Source organism: Cyprinodon tularosa, unplaced genomic scaffold (assembly GCF_016077235.1).
Source record: "Cyprinodon tularosa strain WSP-4 unplaced genomic scaffold, ASM1607723v1 ctg130, whole genome shotgun sequence".
Lineage (NCBI taxonomy): Eukaryota > Metazoa > Chordata > Actinopteri > Cyprinodontiformes > Cyprinodontidae > Cyprinodon > Cyprinodon tularosa.
In genome coordinates, this window is record NW_024038115.1 from 1883820 (window position 1) to 1903175 (window position 19356).

Here is a 19356-nt window from a genome sequence, read left to right on the forward strand (position 1 = left end):
AAACTCCCACCTGGTCACCGGCGCATCGTTTTCTATATTTACATCAAACAGCAGTACGCTTGAAAATAACACCGGTTAAACTTTTAGACTTGGACAAACTTTATTGTCATTTTGTACCCACAGAGTGTATACAAAATGAAATTTCATTTAGTACAGCTCTCAAGACATTTACATTTCAAGTGCAGCATTGATAAAATGTAAATGGTGATCAAATGTAAACATAAGACTGGTAAAGGATTTACAGTTTTTCCAACATTCAGCACTTTTATTTTTTTCCATTTTATTCATCATTCAGCAGTCTAATGGCAGTGGGAACAAGTTGTTTTGGAATCTGCTGGAGCTGAATCAGATGGAGGGAAGAGGAGCCCCGATCATCCTTTCTGCTGTTCTAACTACTCTCCTCACCTTCTTCCAGTCTGTGGCGCTGCAGCCTCCACACCACACAGTGAGACAGCTGGTCAGAACGCTCTCTATGGTGCTTCTGTAGAAGGTGGTGAGGATGGATGGGGGCAGGTGCGCTCTCCTCATCCTTCACAAGAAGTACATGCACTTCTGTGCCCTTTTAACCGGTAAGGTGGTGTTTGCAATCCAGGTGAGTGTGTCTGTGATGTGCACCCCCAGGAATTTGGTGCTGACTGGAGACGATGTGCTCTTTAACCTGCCTTTGGGAGCACTTCATCATGATGGGACTCAGTGCTACATGCGTGTAATCATTGAGTGAGTTGACCTAGGGCCCCTTTGGGACCGGACTAATGGTGGCAGACTTGGAGCATGTTGGCACTATGAATTGGTCCAGCGAGGTGTTAAAAATGTCTGTGAGGACATCAGCCAGCTAATCTGCCCACATCTTCTGCACCCGCCCGGGTTTGTTACCGGGGCCTGGGGCCTTTCTTGGGTTGACTCTCCTCAAAGTCTTCCCTACTTCAGCTATGTCCAGGTTTAGTGCCTCCTCACCCTGGTGTGGAACGGCCTTCACTGCTGGAGTGCTGTTTAGTGCCTCAAATCTTCCTATGAAGTTGTTCAGTTCATTTAGGAAGACAGCGTTTGCTGCATCTACTGTGGGGGAGGGTGTGTTGTAGTCTGTGATCACCTATATGCCTTGCCACATCCTCCTGGTGTTTCTGGCGTAGTGGAAAATATCCTGGAGTTTCTGGCTGTGGTTCTGCTTCGCTGATCTGATGGTACGGTTTAAGTTGGCACGCTCTGTCCTCAGTGCCTCTTTATCACCAGATTTGAAAGCTTAGTTTTGTGTTTTTAGCGATTTCGAAACCTCTATATTCATCCAGGGTCTTTGGTTGTTAGCCAAGCCAGGCTAATAGCATTGTCTGGTATTGCTGGATGCAGCTAAGATTCAGTCAAAATGATGGAGCAACAGAGTTCGTCTGGAAACCGTGAGCACCAAAGCACAACTGCACGTTAAATCAGAATTTCAAAAATAAAGCCACGAATTCCTACCTTTGAAGCATTCCTGAGACCATATTATAAATTCAATCTTAGTTTATTTATATTCCATTTGTCCGTAAGGGTCCACAGATAAAAAGTAATCCATTATATTTGTAATAAGAACATTCCATGATGAGAAAATAGAATCTGTTCTTTACCATCAGAAATTTTCGATTGTCTTGCAAATTGCCAAAGCTTTCAAAGAAATTTCTGGTCAGTGTTGGGTATGTTTGTTTTCCTCACCTCCCAGCCTAAAAAAACAAATTGTATATAAAGAAGGTTTTTAGGGTGAACCATGGGCTAATAAAGTCTGATGAACCAGAACCATATATTTTATCTTTTTATCCGTATCTTATACTATTTACGTCAATTTAATCGATATTTTCATGCCTCACCAAATAAAAACAAAAACTAGCTACCTCACTGAGACAAAAAATGCAAACAAAAGAAACAGGCAGCATGCATACTTAGTTATATATTTCATTTACAACAGTCATATTTGCAATCTAACAACAGAGTTTGTGGTCATCATAAAGCTTTGAAAAGAAGAAGAGGTTTTTGCAGTTTAGGCACCCAAGCAACTTTGATTTATATAAAAAATATAATTCTGAGTCAAATGGCCAAACTCCAACAACCCAGGGGAAGAAAGGATAGGTGCCTTGACTCGCATCTGACTTGGAATGTGCTTAGAAGGATGGGCCTGTCAGGTGCTTAAAAACATCAGTGCACCAACTACCGGCTGCTCTTGAAGGAGATCTGACAGAAACATCTGGATAGATAGCAATACGTTTTGAGGGGGAAAAAAACTGAGCGATGGTCCTATTGCCTCTGATTTAAGGCTGTTTTGTGGTGACTTCGTAGTGCAAATTATTGCTGTGGCTTACAAATCCAGAAAACATGCTAGATATATATCAAGAAAAATAACCTCAGATTGTTATGTGGGGGAAAAAAAGGCTAGACAAATTCAAAAGACTGAAATTAAGTGGGGAGTAAACAACTCCAATGCCTAGTTTAAAAATAAAAATATAACCATAGTTTTCTATGGTTCTATGCCTTTTGATGCTCTAGGCGGTTTAATAACTTTAAAGCAATCTAATATTTTTTTTTATCTGCAATTTTTGGACAGAGCAAATGAGGCAGACATAGAAAAGAGTCTAGCCAGAAACTCTCTTTTGTTATCTCATCTCTGAGGAAACTGGGTGTTTGCAACACATGTAACTGTCAGTGGAGTCGCCTTTATCAAACTTAAAACACATACTTGTGGTGAACTCTCAAACTGCCCCAAGGCTTGCGTAGGTGCTTCTTTAGAATGCCCTTAGGGAGCCGAGTGAACACGTGTTCACCACTATCACCCTTGCCAGTGATCAACCCACAGCTTTGCCTCTGCATGTAGTCAGGAAAGGCAGGTGAAAGGAATGATGCAAATGATTTTTTTTTTTTTTTCGGAAGGAAATACCTTTCTTTGTTGAAGAATTGGCAGGTCTTTGATTGGCCATGAATTTTCTTCTGAGGATCGGAGCAGGATATATAGTCTGAACAGACTCCTAAGAAGGCAGAAGACATTAAGCAGAAAACATCAAAGTGGAAGAAAGACAAGATGTCCACACAAAGACAGACGTACCTAGAGAAAGGTGAGTTTCTGGATTATTTTTTAGACAATTACTATGACAATTACTGTCATATGACAATAATTCATGATTTTCATGTATGACAGTGGAACAACAGTTATTGACTACTTTTTAAAACCTTTTTTTTCTTTTTTACAACAAATATAGAAAAAAAAGTACAGAAACTAAACCGTCTGTACCCTATAAACCAATATTAACTCCAACACATGTTTTTATTATTCCAGCATTCTCCTTTACAGTGACAGTGCTACTTCTGCTGGCCACAACTGGATTTTCTGAGGTATTGGATGAGAGCACTATGACCACTGAATCACCCCTTCCTCAAAATTCATCTACAACAGAGCAGGTCGTAAAGAGTAAGTGTCATTCTTAGTCATATTGAGCAGTTTATATAATATCATTAGGCAATAAGTCCCATAAATTTGTTTAGTAAACAATTTTTTTATGGAACCAGTTAACTCCTTTCTCACCATAACCATGATGAATAACTAATTCAGAATTAGTGTATTTAAGAATCAATCACTTTAGGAAAGTTTTTTTTTATTTTATTTTTATTTATTTTTTTTTACAGTTATTAGCTAAAATGTGTCCTGTTTCCTTTTTCTTGTCATTTTTTTGGCTCTTCTATTAGTTTTATGTTAAAAAGTGCTTACACTGAGTAGTTGCAGCAGAAAAGAGCCTCTGTTAATCTTAGCATAAAAATGATTACATGATTGTCATAGTGTTCTCCTCTACATTCTTTTTCTACAGGGAGCTTGGGCCACTCTACTGTCATGCATTTAGTTAGGCCTTGTGGAGAAAAAAATGCCAATTTTTGTTTAAATGGGGGGAAATGCATCCACCCCCAAGACAGCAACAGTCCTCATTGCAAGTAAGCACACAACTGATGCCCCACCTGTTCTGGTGTATTAGCAACCATTTTGCACATGTTGGTTCATGTTTGCATTAGGAATGCGCTGACATATTTCTCTGTTCTGCAGCTGCGCACCTCTATACTATGGCCTACGATGTGAGAAGATTAAACTTTCGCCTTCAGTTAAAGATCCTGATATTGAGAAGAAGATTGCCATCATCTTTGGGCTGATCGTAGTCTTCATTGTTTTGGCTCTTGCCATCTTCTGTTTTGTAAAGAGAAGGTGAGTAACTCTGGGATTTCATATTAATGTGTTTGACAGAACAGAAAGTCTTGGTTGTGAAGAGGCCTGTTGTAATATAATAATAAAAAAAGACTTCAATAGCTTGTTAGAGTTGTAAATTAAGATTCACAGTCACTATAGGGTTTGTATCTTTTTTACTTTAGAATAAAAAGTAATTTTAAATTCTGACATTTTATTTTTTTCAGATGTGAACATTCAGCCCCTCTGATTAAAGCTGCAGCGTCAGAGACTTCGGTGTGAAATCATCGACCCTCATCACCATATTCCTACAGAACTTGAACTAGATTTTATTTAATAATATAAAACCACCATTCACGTTTAGAATATTTTGTTTTTGCTTGATGCAGACTGAATTTAAAATAACATATGTCAAAGTGAATTCTAAATTCTGTTCTAACTATTTTAAGGAAATTACCATTTCTGTAATAGTATTTTCTTTCATAGACCTGTTGGAAAACTCCTTTATTTATAATAATTCTATTTTCATTAAGTTATTTTTCTTATTTTTGTACTGATTGTTTCAAATAAATTATTAAAAATAAGCAAGTTTTACTATTGAAAGCTCGTACTCTATTCAGTATTTTTCAATGGTAGATAACACCACAGTGTTAAAAAATAGATCTTGCTAAATAGCATATTTTACAAGTTTGTTTACATAAATAATTATTTTATAATAATAATATGAATACATTGAAAAACTTTGAATGAGCCTAAAAACATTTTTTTTCAGCTTCGTATCTGAAAATGCCAAATAAAAATGCATCAATCTGTAAAACCATCTTTAAATATAATACACTGTTTACATCCCAAATAATGAAATGCATAAACAAGTGTCATCAGTCACAATTCTATTTAGATTTCAAATCTTTTTTTAAAGGCTCCAATTCAAACAAATCCCACATTGATGAATTGTCAATTGCACACATTTCAATTTGATCCTAGTTATAACACCGTGCCATTTAAGTTTATTATTTCCGAATGGTTAAAACAATGCAGCGAAGGAAGTCCAGAGGACTGCTTTGATTCACTGACTTTGCAGCAACCCTTGCTGCTAAACAGGCATGTAGTGGACAGTTCATGCAATATGTTTTTAACTTTGCAGCATTTGTGCTGAACATGCATTTGGTGACGCTGGGAAGAAAAAAAATCCCTTTTAGGGGAAAAAACACACAAACTAAGCATCTCTCTGAAATGAGTTTTTGGAACTTGGGATGTCTGTGGTTGTAGTGGAGGCGACGGCAAACTGAGCAGTGAACATGATGTCAGTGCGGCTGAGGAGAGACATGGCGAGAGAGATGAGAGCAGAGAGCAGGAGGAAATAGATTACTTTGCCCGTCCTGATCCTTGTCTTTTACAAATCTTTTTTGAATCACCACCCACAACAAAGCACAAAAAATCCAGTTGTGCAAAACGTTTTCACCACTAAAAATGCAACCAACAGAAGGTGTCTCACATATTGTGAGAAACGTCATGCTTTATTTTGTTTTGTATGTATTGCATTTGGAAAGACTACTGACACAAGCTCATTTATTACTGGGATGTCCGATTGGAGGCATGTGCACCAGCGCACAGAAGAGCATGAGAAGAGTAGCGTAATTTGTGTGGTTGACTGTGACTTTTCTCTCTCTCTCTCTCTCTCTCTCTCTCTCTCTCTCTCTCTCTCTCTCTCTCTCTCTCTCTCTCTCTCTCTCTCTCTCTCTCTCTCTCTCTCTCTCTCTCTGTCTCTCTCTCTCTAGCAATTGTTGCTGTGCTGTGGTGGAGTTTACATTTTACAGTGTTAATAAATTAAGATTTTGGAAGTATTTTAAGTGTCCAGTCTCACTAATTTCCATTAACCTGGCCTCAAGGTATTGCACAGTTGGTATACACATTCAGTACACCAAAAATAAATGTGGTGGGCCAGTCTAGTCCAAAATGCAAGGGCCATTTTTTTGTCCCAGTCCATCCCTGACCATAACCATAATCTATAAAGCGCCTATTAATAATCTGGAGCATTTTAAATTAAAGAGCCCGTCACTGATATGTTTAGACGTAAAAACAAGTCTGGCGATGCAGACTTCATGTCTTGAAACTCTATTTTGTGGTACCATAGTGATAACAATAAAAGGGAGGATTAAACAATTATGATAACCTCTTCTCAGTCTTTCTTAGGTAACTGTATAGCTATAGTTAAAACCAAGGCTCCATAAATACTGCTGTTTAAAAACTACGCAAATTTCAAATTGGCTTCTTCAGGACACCAGCTACATAAAAAAAAAGTGATTTACACCATTTAACATCCCATAGTGACCACATTTGATCATGTTCATCAAACTTGTCAATCACCCAAGTGGAAAACAAAAAAGAAGAAAAGTAAAAATAAATAGTTTGACCATACATTTTTTAGAGCCTTTTAAACATAATTAATTTAAATTAATCATCTAGACAATAAATCAAAATTCTTATCATGACAAGAAATTTAGTATAATCATTAATAACGAGAAACGATAGTATGAATGGCCACCCATACAAGACAAACACCTACCACATTGCAAAGACTGGACAAAATTCAAAATAAATTAAGGTTTAGCAGAGCTACTGCAATGTTAAGCCTCCTTTAAACAGTGCAATTCTAGGAAAAAAATGCTCTAAAATAGCTGCTGCCCGTGTTCTTACTAGATATAAGAAAGTAGAGCATATCAGCCTGCTTATGAAGTCCTTCCACTGGCTTCCTGTAGCTCAGAATATAGACTTTAAAATCCTTCTGTTAGTCTATAAATCACTGAATGGATTAACACTTCAATATATATAAAGTAACAGATTTCTTCCTGATGTTATTAGGTACAAAGGTTTTATTAGTTTAAGGTTGTGATCCAATAGTTTTATTTGTTATACTCATGTATTTGCTTTTCTTCTATTTTTTTTATCTAATTCACTTTGAGTTGTCCACCTACAAATAAACTTGCCTTGCCTTACCTGAAACTAATGCAAATCAACCCAATACATCCCGGATCTTTATTTTAATCTTCAAAAGAAAAGGAGGCTAAAAACCACACACACACACATATACACTCACCGGCCACTTTATTAGGTACACCTGTCCAACTGCTCGTTAACACTTAATTTCTAAGCAGCCAATCACATGGCGGCAACTCAGTGCATTTAGGCATGTAGACATGGTCAAGACAATCTCCTGCAGTTCAAACCGAGCATCAGTATGGGGAAGAAATCTTTATTGTACCTAATAAAGTGGCCGGTGAGTGTATATATATATATATATATATATATATATATATATATGTGTGTGTGTGTGTGTGTGTTTTAAATACATTCTTTGAGGAAAATAAACTGTAGATACCTTGATTATAAACCCTTATTTCAACATTCACAAAATTAAGCAAGTAGTAAGAAGGCATGCCCGTGGAGCGTGATGAAACTGCTGTATTTTGAAAATTCATTGATGTGTGACATCTGTTGTATCCCACGACCTGTAAATGAAGAAAATTACAGGAGTCCCTCACCACACCCACCCACACCTCAGCACTGGGCCCCCGCAGGGTTTCATTCATTGTCTGCCTGAGGAGCCTGAGCTCACAGCTTCTTTTCTTCCTGACAGACACTTGGACAAGTTGGAAGCACTTCTCTATTATAACCCAGACAAGCAGCGGCTCTGAAATGAGGACCTGTAGACCCACGGCACTCCTCTCCTTCATCGGTAAAGTCTTCTTTTTCCACAAATTACATATTAGAGGTGTTTGTTGTTGATATAGATGGCAGGCAAGTCAGAACTCAGCGAAGGGAAACAAGTAGGACAGCCTTGAAGTTACAGACCAGTGTTTAGGAGCACAATCACTCTCTGGGAGTAGACTATAACTGACTCTTCATATTTCAGTTTCAGGATTTTAACAAGCACTTTTATGCCTTGTAAAGTTATGGTTTGGTAGCCTACTCCCATTACTGTTTTTAGAGTTTGATACATTTGCTGTATAATAGTTTATTGTTCATAAAGAGCGGAAAAAAAACAACAACACATATTTTAGACTTTTTTTTTCTTGAATTAAAAGCTGTTTGTAAAATGCTCTGTGCTTTAGCCTAGTTTTCTTGATTCCCATAAGCAATAGGTTCATTATATCCCTTTTAGAACCTATTCTTTCATAATGTAAATCTTTCAATCTCTTACTATCTTTTTCATCTTACTAAAATGGGGGCCTCTCAGAGAGCTTGATTTCTCATCACTACTGACTTTATCTCAATTTATGTTAAATTTATCCAAATGGGTCAGATTTGTATATAGTTATGACTTAGCATCCAAGTTAGGCTCATTGTAACAAATCAGATAACTGGTGTTGTTTGCTTACTGATGATCTGCAATACATAGCTCTCAATACATCTGAAAAAAAAAAAAGTTTTCCATCTTGGAAGTCCAGGGCTGCACTAGGTAACCCTGATATTGGACTAGGTAATCCATATTGGCTTTCAAGACAAAAGGTGTCACAATTGAGTTGTACAACAAAATATAAAAGAATCATTTATAGTCAGAGTAAGACTCACAGTCAGACTTGGCTTTCATTCCCTGTGTCTGATTGTCCTCTATATAGAGCACTATATAGTGATTATGCCATTTTATATGAGAGCTCGATTGTCTATTGGATGAAAAAGTAGGGGACTCAAAATTTCCCACAGTACGCCTTGAAAAGTAGTGTGTAACGATGGGCTGTGCCCAGACGTCCGCCCTAACCCCTAAATCCCTCAATCACTCAGAAAGCATCATGTGATTTGTTTTGGGGGTGAGACAGAACAAAGATGGTGAAGGCACCGTGTGAGCTGGAGACACATCGCCAATTGTGAGTGAAAAGTAGTGATCATCTGTCCGAACAGTCAGTTAACTGAGTTCACTCTAAAGTTCACTATATAGTCCCCACTCTATATAGTGATTGAAGGGTTAGGGGTTAGGGCGGATATTTGGACAAAGGCATTGTCAAGTTTGCACACATAAATCTACTATAGGTAAATCTACTATATATATATATATATATATATATATATATATATATATATATATATATATACAACTTAAATAAAAAATATTTGCATGTATATAAAAATATATTTCTATTTCATTTGTGTGTGTATATATATATATATATATATATATATATATATATATATATATATATATATACACATTCATCAGATTGACAGATTATTGTGAATGGTGCCCTTTTGCACCAACCTTAATCTAAAAATCTAAACAGTTTGTGTGCGAGCTGTGAGAGTGTCATGCGAAAGACATTTATGCCAGACCATATCTGCATCTGTGCTATTTATTTACAGTTCTGACCAGGGTTGCAACCAACGATTATTTTGCAAATCGATGAGTTTGTTGATTATTAATCAGATAGCCAAAGTTTCCTTAAAGATTACTTTTTACCAAATTTAATCAAACTTTTACAACTGAGGATTTCTGGATAGAGGATATTGACAGATTTGTTTTTTGATTTTAAATGCAAAATGTTTAGGTTTTTTTTTTTACAATGTTGGTTTAGTTACTTGGTTGCTAAAGGCATGTTTTAGAGTCTCTACTCAAGTTAATGATTAATTGTTTACTAAATTAGTTGATGATTATGATCAAGAAATAATTTAATACAATTTCCTGGAAACAGCACTAAACGTAGCTACAAATGTCCACAACAGTGAGCCTTTGTTTTGTCCTTGTACACAGAAAATAACATCCATGCAGCTATAACAACAACTAAAGTAAAATGGACAGTATTTTGCAGCGTTACTAGATTCATATCTTGGATTTAGAACTGTTTGTTTTTTTAACCTGTCTGCTGGAATGTCGGTGCTTTTACATGCTATGTGTTATAAAGCTCTGCAGGTTGGTACAGGCAACGCAAGCTGCTCCACCTCACATCCTGTAGCTGGAAGGAATCTGCAACACCTCTCACTTAACCGGGTTTTTTTCCTTTCTCATTCTGTAACCGCTGGATTTTTCCTTTTAGTTTTTTGCAGTGTTGTATTTCATAAAAACTAATCTCTGTGATCTAATCAACCTTAATAAATACAATCACACAGGAAGTAAATCGTGACAGAAATGGTCTCTACATGTCTACATAGTTTGCACAAGTGGAAATCTGCTCCAGTAAATATCTGTTTTTAATATAAATTAAGTACTTCAAAAGAATACAAAAGAGACATCTTCATCATAAGAAATTAGAGATGTTTGTATTTACAACATGTTGGTGCTGTTAATGCAGCAGATCCCACAAATCTCAGAACTAGTCTATCTGAATTTTCTATCTAACCTACAGAGGCTAGACCTCTAAATGTGCTCAGTTTGGAGAAGTAGATTGATTTGAAGTAATGTTAGGGCTGTTTTAATGTGGATTTCTGCCATTAAAAAGGGAAAAGACACATTTTCTACAGCATTTAAGATAATTCTTCATAAACATTTAAACCCATCACTATTATTTCCATATCAAAGCTGTAGCTCTGTCACTCTCCAAACTCTTTCAGTCCTTCACAGCTCCTTTGGTTGAAGGACAACTCACAATGTCCAAGGACAAGGATTACATAAGTAGCTTGAATCGGAATTTAAGATCACCGGATTCACCTTGAAATGTGAATTATTTTGGGGATTTTTTGAATCATCTCTGTGTTGCACTTCACATTCTGTTTTTTTGCAACGCGTTTCACACAGACCACTTGCCAACACAATGTTTAGTGACAAAAGTGGCTTGATGAAGGTTTGCTAAAATGTATACTTTTAAAACATCTGCAACATGCCGTTGTGGGGACTGGGGTATTTTAAGAAAAAAAGAAATCCCATTGGAAATAGCTCTGCTTAAAAAAACAAAAACTAAAAATTGCCGTTTTCAAGTTGAAGATTTTAAACTCAGAGTAACCCGTCTTAAAACTCACTGGGAGTCCATGAAGCTTACAAGAGACTGTCTGTTATCCTGTTTTTTAACCTCACTCGATAACTTTTGCTTTTTTCTTTATCAGGTGTTGTGCTGATCTGGCCACATGTGCTTACCAAGAGTGTTTCTCACAGTCTACAAACCCCAAAGAGTCCCTCTCTAACTGCAGGTAATAACCATAAGCTGATGTACAACTTTTTTTTGTTCCAATTCAGATATAAATGTTAACATGGTAAACCCTGTACATAGGATTGTACAGTATTTTTGGAAAGTATATTGCAATGCATTTTGTTAACTAGGAGTAATGTATTTATTAAGATGAAATTTAGAACAGTGGAAGTTTTTGATGCTTTAACCTTTACATAATGGAGGGGTCTCAATGCTTGGTTTTATCCCAGAGGCTATGCATGACCCTGGTAGGCTCTCCCTTACCAAGCAGGGTCTGGTGTCTATGTTAGAAAAAAGGGTGGTTAAGAAACATTCTTGAAAAGGAGGATGCTGAAGCAAACAATGTTGTTCCATAAGGCTGCGGCATCACCTCGAAGCTAGGCCAGGGGTCTGCAACCTGCTACTTCAGAGCCACATGTGGCTTTTTGGCCCCTTTAGCATGCCTTTTTTTATGGTGGATAAAAACTATGAATAAGCCAACTAATGGTTTTGAATATAGTATAATAAAAATTACCAATCTTAGAAGCTTTAGCAGGTTTCTTGAGCAAAATTTGAATAATAAATTCACAATAGAAAGGCATTAAAATAACAATAAATATTTTTTAGGTCTGTTTTTCTTATTAGCTTTTTGCTTTTTATTCTTATATATATATATATATATATATATATATATATATATATATATATATATATATATATATATATATATATATATATATATATATATATATATAACTTTTTTACACATCAAATATCTTATAAAAGAAAATGCATGCTTTGTTTGAATGAAACATTGTATGTTTTCCCTTGTTTTAAAACCTTAAAGTATAAAAAAAAATGTTGGCTGTTCAACATGGCAACAGATTTCTTACAGCTAGGTGATAAAAAAAAAAAAAAAGTTGTATTTTATTAAAAGGTTGTTTAAGATTTTCATGTTGCACAACAAAGGTTGCAGACCTTTGACCTAGACATAGCACTGGTGCTCTTTGGCAAGTGTCTGGAAGCTGCAGCAGTGGCCAAAACCCAAAAAAGCAAAGCAAGGTAATTTCCTTAGGGCCACCACCTTCAAGAGGAATCATCTGGGACTCTGGTTAAAAGTATGCAGGCTCGAGGGAGTCAAACCTGCCTCCACTCATAGCCTGGGCTCAGAAACCCAGCTCTTTCAGGGGTACTTGACCATCATCTACTGTGGAGTGGCCCGTGGGGAGAGAAGGGAAGTTGGGGTACGTTTGCTTGCTCCACAAGCTTAGCCGTCTCATGTTGAGGTTCTCCGCATTGGTGAGAGCATCATATCCCAAAGGCTGTGAAAGTGGATTGGTTTAGTGTGGGGAAAAAATGTTTTATTTTTGCTTTTTGCAGATGATATAGTTCCACTGGCTCCTCCTGGCCCTCCTACAGTATAATGAGTGGTTTCAGTACCAAGCGCCAAGTTCAAAATATTTATGTGGCTTATCTTTAACTTTAATTTAACTCTTAATTACAAAAGGGATTTGCATTGATCCCAAAAAGGAAAGTTTTCATTTATGTCAGCAGAAGTATAAACCAGATACATTCATCTTTAATTTGGGTGTTTTACACATATTTTATCAATGTCCATTGTCTCTTTGTCTGTCCTTTAACCGCTTTGACAATATCTAACATACAAATGCTATTAAAGAAAATAGCGTGCATTGCAGGGGTAGTTGTAGTGTTACGTTCACAAAGAAACTTGTTATTTAAATGAAGTTCTGCTCTTACACATGGTTGTTAGCTTCATGTTTGTAATTTTTGATTCCAGTTCTTCATTAAAACCTCTTGAAAAGATTTAATAGATGTTTTAATGTTATGGTATGAGATAATTATTCTTGAAAACCACCTTGTAATCATTTGTTTTATCCTCTTTTGGTGATAGACATAAACATTACTCAAACAAGGATGAGTAGTGTTAGTGGTTCTTGTATGTCTGTTTTTCATTTGACATCATCCACCACAAACAAAACAGGTGGTGAGAATGTGTGTGAATGAAAATGTCACAGACACAAGGGGTGAGGCGTATGCCTCATTGTTCTATTAGCTTTTAATCTTCTGAAAATAAGCACCACAACTGCTGCTATGAGCTAATGTAACAGTTTCCAATTTGGGACTGAACAAAGAAAATGAAACAAGTCTGTATTTATAAAAAATCAGACATTGAAAACAAGCTTGATCATGTACCATTAAGTCAGGTAAGAATACTGTAGCACCACCACATTGTACTTTTACTCACAAAAAGTAAAAAGAAATTACTGACTCTTACCTAAGAGTAAAAAAGCATTTGGTTGCTCATGCACTGGGTAACTAATCTACTCACTGCTCATGATCATAACATCTGATTTAATAGGCTACTTTAAAAATTCTGTAAAGTCACTCACCATATAAAGTTATATGCAAATTCTGGTGTTTAAAAAATTATGTTTGATAAAAGCAAATAAACATATAACATGCAGTAATAATATATAAATCAATTTTATTTTCAATACATTTTATTACATTTTTTGTTAGAAACCCAATAAATCAATATATGCGATGCATAGAAGTTAGAATAGGGCCAGTAATTTCCAGTTACAGAATACAACAAACTGTTTACTGTATTTTTACTCGACATAATAATAACACAACAGGATGAGCAGATAGAAAATAACATTAGACCAATTAAGCTTTTTTGTTTAAAACATGCTTGTTCTTCTCAGAATGAGATTTCTCATTATTGGTGGTGTAGCAGTAGTAGTTAAATGAATGTATAACATTTAGCTATGTTATAAAGTAACTAAACTGTCATGTCCGGCAACCAACAGCTCTAATTTATATCCAATAATGTTAAATAACGATCACAACTTCAAAGGTGTAAAATGGTGATGGGGTAAAATGGCTGGTAACAAAAGGTAGATTTGCCAAAATACAATCACTGTGTTCTCTTAGATTTAATTAATAATGGTTGCATACCCAATTTGTACATTTTACAGATTTGTTATTCCTTTAATAGGTATAACAAATCTGTCCACAGTTTTCATTACAAAAAAAACAACAACCTAAATAGAGGGTCTAAATGACTCCTCAATCAGACACCACACAGTTTCCATTTATGCTGGCTGGTCATAGATCTCTTTGTTGTAGTTGCAGCTTAAAGAGCAACTTCATCTCCTTTACACTTTTTTTCCACAATTGTTAGATTAGATTGTATGTATGTATTCCTTATAATCTGTGAAATGTTGAGATATAACAAAAACGGATTCTGATAACAAAAGAAATATCATGTTGCTGCTTTTGTAGGTCAGGAAGAGGAGCACCCTTTTATGACCAAGCACTCAATTGCAAACTGTGAAAGCAAGTTTGACAACTACTGCATGAACAACGGCAAGTGCATTCTGCTGGTGGAACTCAAAGAACACCACTGCAAGTAAGTATATGTGTTGAGTGTATCCAGCTGTGTGTTTGAGTTTGTGTCTTGCTCGTTTGCTTTTTCACTGTCTCTGATTAAAAACTCTGGTTATTTGCTGCAGGTGTGAGAGGGGCTTTTATGGCAACAGGTGTGGCACTCCGGAATTTGTTTTGCAGCCATTGGATGAAGCGCAAGTGGTGGTCATCTTGTTCTGTGTGACTTTAATGATGATTGGGCTTGGCGGGACCCTGTACATCTTCTACAAGTGGTAAGGCTTGTATGTGTAAATGATTAAGTGTCGTGATGAAAGAAAATTTTGATTAGTGAAAGATAAAGGCAAGCAACTCTAGGAAGTACCAAGGTTACTGCTTATCAGCCACGGTTGACTCATGGATTTGACTTGTAAAACACACAACATCACTGGAGCAGAAGGCCCTAAAAAAAGTCATCACCACTGGCTCCCAAATATTTATTAACTGGTCATCATGAAAAGTCTTCTTCTTGGGTTGGTGGTTTTATTTAGGATTAAGGTATGAGTTTAGTTTTGTTTAGAATTAGACATGTTTTTGTAATGCTTATGGTTAGGTGCAGGATCAGGGTTAGGCCATACAAGCAAATGCCAAATCAATGGAAGTCAATGCCAAATCCCTTTAAGGATAGCGGGCATAATGTGTGTATGCGTGTGTGAGAAAACAGTATGTGTTTCAGTGATTTTCATAGACTTAAATCTAAGTTAAATATTGGATAGTCATTAAAAATAGGAATATCATTCCACAGCTTTTAAAGTTAAAGTTTAAATCCGAAAAGTAAGGCATGGATTTAAGTCCGCAGAAAAGACACCAAGGAGGTCGAGATTATAAATAATATCCCAATCTCAAGTTTCCCTATTCTTTTGAAAAAGGAAAAATGTTGCATGATTTCAAACTTGCCAGGATAAGGTGTTGTCTTTGAGAGAAAGCTATTATTTAAACAAAGCCACGTGACATTATACACTGGATATTACAAATATGGAAGAGGTTTTTCTGTTCAAACAAGGCTTCGATTTAACTTTTTGGGTTACATGAAAGATACAGGTCAGAAATGCAGCTTGAGAATTATAAAGTAAGGTCAACGTTTTAGAGAATCTCATAGAACATGTGTGATGTTGTGGGGATATTTCTTCTTTATCGGAGAAAGGGAATGAGGTCCGAGTTGATGTTAAGATGGATGGAGCTTAACATGAGAATATTCTGGATGGCCAACTTGTTAAAAGCTGTAAAGTACTTAAAAGAAGGTGTGGCAGATGTTGACCTTCAGATCAGAGGCATAGCCAGAAAATTTTAATAGGGGTGGGCAGTAAAAAACCAATGTCCACCAAGGGGTGGCCGAACCTGATAGGCGCCAGAACCTCAGTGTCAATTTAAACTGGAACGAGCACAACATCCATATTTTCTAAATAAAGACTAACTATACTTTCCTACAGACTTTGCTAACAAATAGACGCATATATTTAAACATCCATTTTGTCTAAATAAAAGGTTAAGTGAACAAAATTTCTAGGGTGAACATCTTTTCCATTGCCATTACTTACCTTCTATTATAAAAATTGTTCTGCATAGAATTCATATTTACATGGACTAATATGTACATTAAGTTATTATTGAAGTAGCTACTTATTATCTATTATTTCACTGAAGACTCCTAGATTACTTGCAGAAACACATAATTTTCTCTTTACCCCATATAACACAAAATTTAGTTCTGAAGACAGCATGAATTCTGTATATATCAACTTTAATGTTAGCATTATAGGTGGCCATGGCCACCTATGGCCCCCCATCTAGCTCAAACCCTGCTTAAGATGGCACAACAACTCAAGAATACAGTCTGAGTTGCAAAGGATGGTTTAGATTAGAGCTGAGCAGTGTGTCGATCAAAAACACCAGTATTTGCAGCATTGCAAACAGCAGAAACTGCTTGGATGTAATATTTGGTTTACATTTAGGGCACCCTGCATGCCAGCAGTATGTTTGGATATTAGCACTAGCTATTATTAAAAAACAGAGTGGGTTGAAACGGCCTCCCCTAGATTTGCTATGACAGTAGAGACAAAAATTAAAAGACTTACTGCTGTAACTGCAGCTGGAGGTGATGGGTATAGAGTCAGAGGGATTGAGGGCTAATGCACATCACACTTCTAAGAGTTTTAATCAATTATTTGAAAACCATATAAAACCACATTCTCTTTCCAACAGAAAAAATAAAGTTCCAGCTATTAAAACTCACTTCTTCTGCAGTACATTCTCCTGATGTTAACTGTTAACATTTTTGTTGTGCATTTACATACTGGCCTTCAGGTCATTGCACAATTTTCCAGATCCCTATTTTAGATCTGTAGACACTGATTAATAGATAGGATATGAGGACCTCTAGGGACAAATACCAGTAATTACAGAGAAAATCTTAGTTTTCAAACCCACAATACAAGAGCTCTATACAAAGAAAACTATTTTATGAATAATAAATAATTAAATTGTATAAATTACGGAAGCTTAAATACAACATTGATTGTTTACCTGAAAATGCACTTTTTAAATGTACATTTTCTTTAACTTGACCCTCAGGCAGCAAAACGTGACCTTAGCTCCTGTAAAACATGTCACACCACAGAGGGAAATGTCTCATTCCTCTAACAACAACACCCTTTTTAAATAATATTATGAAATGGATAATAGCACATACTGACATTTAATATGAAGAATAATGTTTGTGTTGTATTTTACAGGTACAAGAGGAGCAAATTTCAGAAGCAGCCAAAGCGGAAGGGAGTCCAGATGGTTTAAAGTGTGCAAACAAACCACTGCAGTGGCTTTTCCTGGGCTTTATTTTGTTATGTTTTCTTGATGGAAAAGTTGACCGTAAAAAGATGTTCCCAGACAAGTCTACACTTAAAAGCCTCGCCGTTAACAGACGCATCATCCCATCGAGATTATAATATTCAAAAGAGAGCAGCTCTTTGTGTGGGGGCAATAGTTTTCCAGCTGTACTGGTTCTTAGGTTTCGGCACCTGTTACACTCAGTTTGAAAAGATGAATAGTGAGACAAACAAAGCAGTTTCCAGTGGAAGACACCACCTACACAAGTCCAGAGATTTGACACAAAAAGATCAAATGGCTAAACTGTATGAAACTGTAAAACTACTAAGTTAAAGTAGAAAATCTAATAGATATAGTCTTGTTTATTTTCTTCTACGAATAAAGACAGTTCATATTTATTTGTAGCTTTCATTACACTTATATTTATTAAGTCATTTGTTACTTGGGGCTTTAGTTTAGTTACATTTTTTAACTTATTTTAAAGTTTTAATATATATATAGGCATGAATACCAGTTTTTAAAGGTTATTTTTTTGTAGTAAAGTAATAAGAAGTACAACTTGACCTTTCACCTAATCTCTTTTCAAGATTGTGTCCATATTGTTTCCATGTTTTCTACCAACATTAAAGCTTGTTTTTACCTTTTCCAAATGTTTTCATGGAGTTTCTTTAAATAATGATAAATTAACTCAACATTTCCCCTTTTTATCTTTTAGTTAAATTAAAACTATCATGCTTTTTCTTATCTTAACATTAGTGTCCAGACAGTGTATACATCCAGCAAGAACTACAATTTAATGAATATAAACAGTTTAATTTTATGTATAAAGCTCTCATTTATAACACATGCCATCTCAAGGCACTTTTTTACAAAGATAATATAATCAGATTATGCAGTCACACTGGTTCAACATTTCTGTCAAGGAAAACCGACTGAATACATAAACAAAAAATAAAGCAGAGAAATTAAAAAGCAAATGTTTGGTTAAACTGATAATCTAGAACTTATTTGATTTGCCAACAGAATACATTTTTCTTCGTAAATTGGTGATTGTATAAAACAACTTCAATAAAAAAGTAAGGATGAAAGCCAGAATACAATAACTAATACATTTTCTTATTTTTTGTTTATTTTGTCCATTGACACAATGTCGAATTTGTAAGTGTAGCCACAAAGATAATCTCACACTCTATTATTTGCTTAAAGAACCACACACTTTCCCTAATCATTAGCAAGGTCTTAGCCTAATGTTTGCTGCATATTTGGCCACGCTTCGCATTACAAATCGTAGCATTTATTTCATTATGATTGTTTTGATAGAAAAAATATGACTAAGGTAAATGTATACTAAATGCCTAATGTTAGCTACATTAACATTAATGCTCAATGTTTTTATTTTGATTTCAATTAATGCATTTATTTCAAATAAATGTGCATAAAAAAGACTAGAAACTAGAAAAGAAGAAAGAAAAAAGAAAGGAAGATGTTTATATATATATATATATATATATATATATATATATATATATATATATATATATATATATATATATATATATATATATATATATACATATATATTCTATACATCCATACAAACGCACATACAAATACATATAAAAAGAAGTACAAAAGAAAAAAAACCGGCAAAGTGCTTTAACAAAGATATAATTAAATCATTTCAGATAAGTTTTCATAGAAGGACTGCGAATACCTTTACAATTCTAGTTTTGATGTGTGTTTGGGATTACGGTTAAAATCTAACTGGTGTCAATATTTATAATTGTCAAGTTTTAAACGGCTCAT

At 35.4% G+C, this 19356-nt stretch overlaps 2 protein-coding genes across 2 annotated transcripts; both read left to right on the plus strand.

Annotated features, from left to right (window-relative positions):
- Positions 1-2791: 2791 nt before the first annotated feature.
- epgn (epithelial mitogen homolog (mouse)) lies at positions 2792-5687 on the plus strand. The gene is made up of 5 exons (XM_038277321.1): positions 2792-3074; positions 3296-3427; positions 3822-3942; positions 4052-4207; positions 4414-5687. The coding sequence occupies exons 1-5, from the start codon at positions 3041-3043 to the stop codon at positions 4466-4468; spliced, it is 498 nt and encodes a 165-aa protein (XP_038133249.1). The 5' UTR covers positions 2792-3040; the 3' UTR covers positions 4469-5687.
- Positions 5688-7765: 2078 nt separating this feature from the next.
- On the plus strand, positions 7766-17823 carry LOC119778183 (proepiregulin-like). Its single transcript, XM_038277322.1, has 5 exons — positions 7766-7922; positions 11216-11299; positions 14587-14713; positions 14817-14963; positions 17460-17823. Exons 1-5 carry the CDS (start codon positions 7883-7885, stop codon positions 17515-17517), a joined length of 456 nt encoding a protein of 151 aa, XP_038133250.1. The 5' UTR covers positions 7766-7882; the 3' UTR covers positions 17518-17823.
- Positions 17824-19356: the final 1533 nt, after the last annotated feature.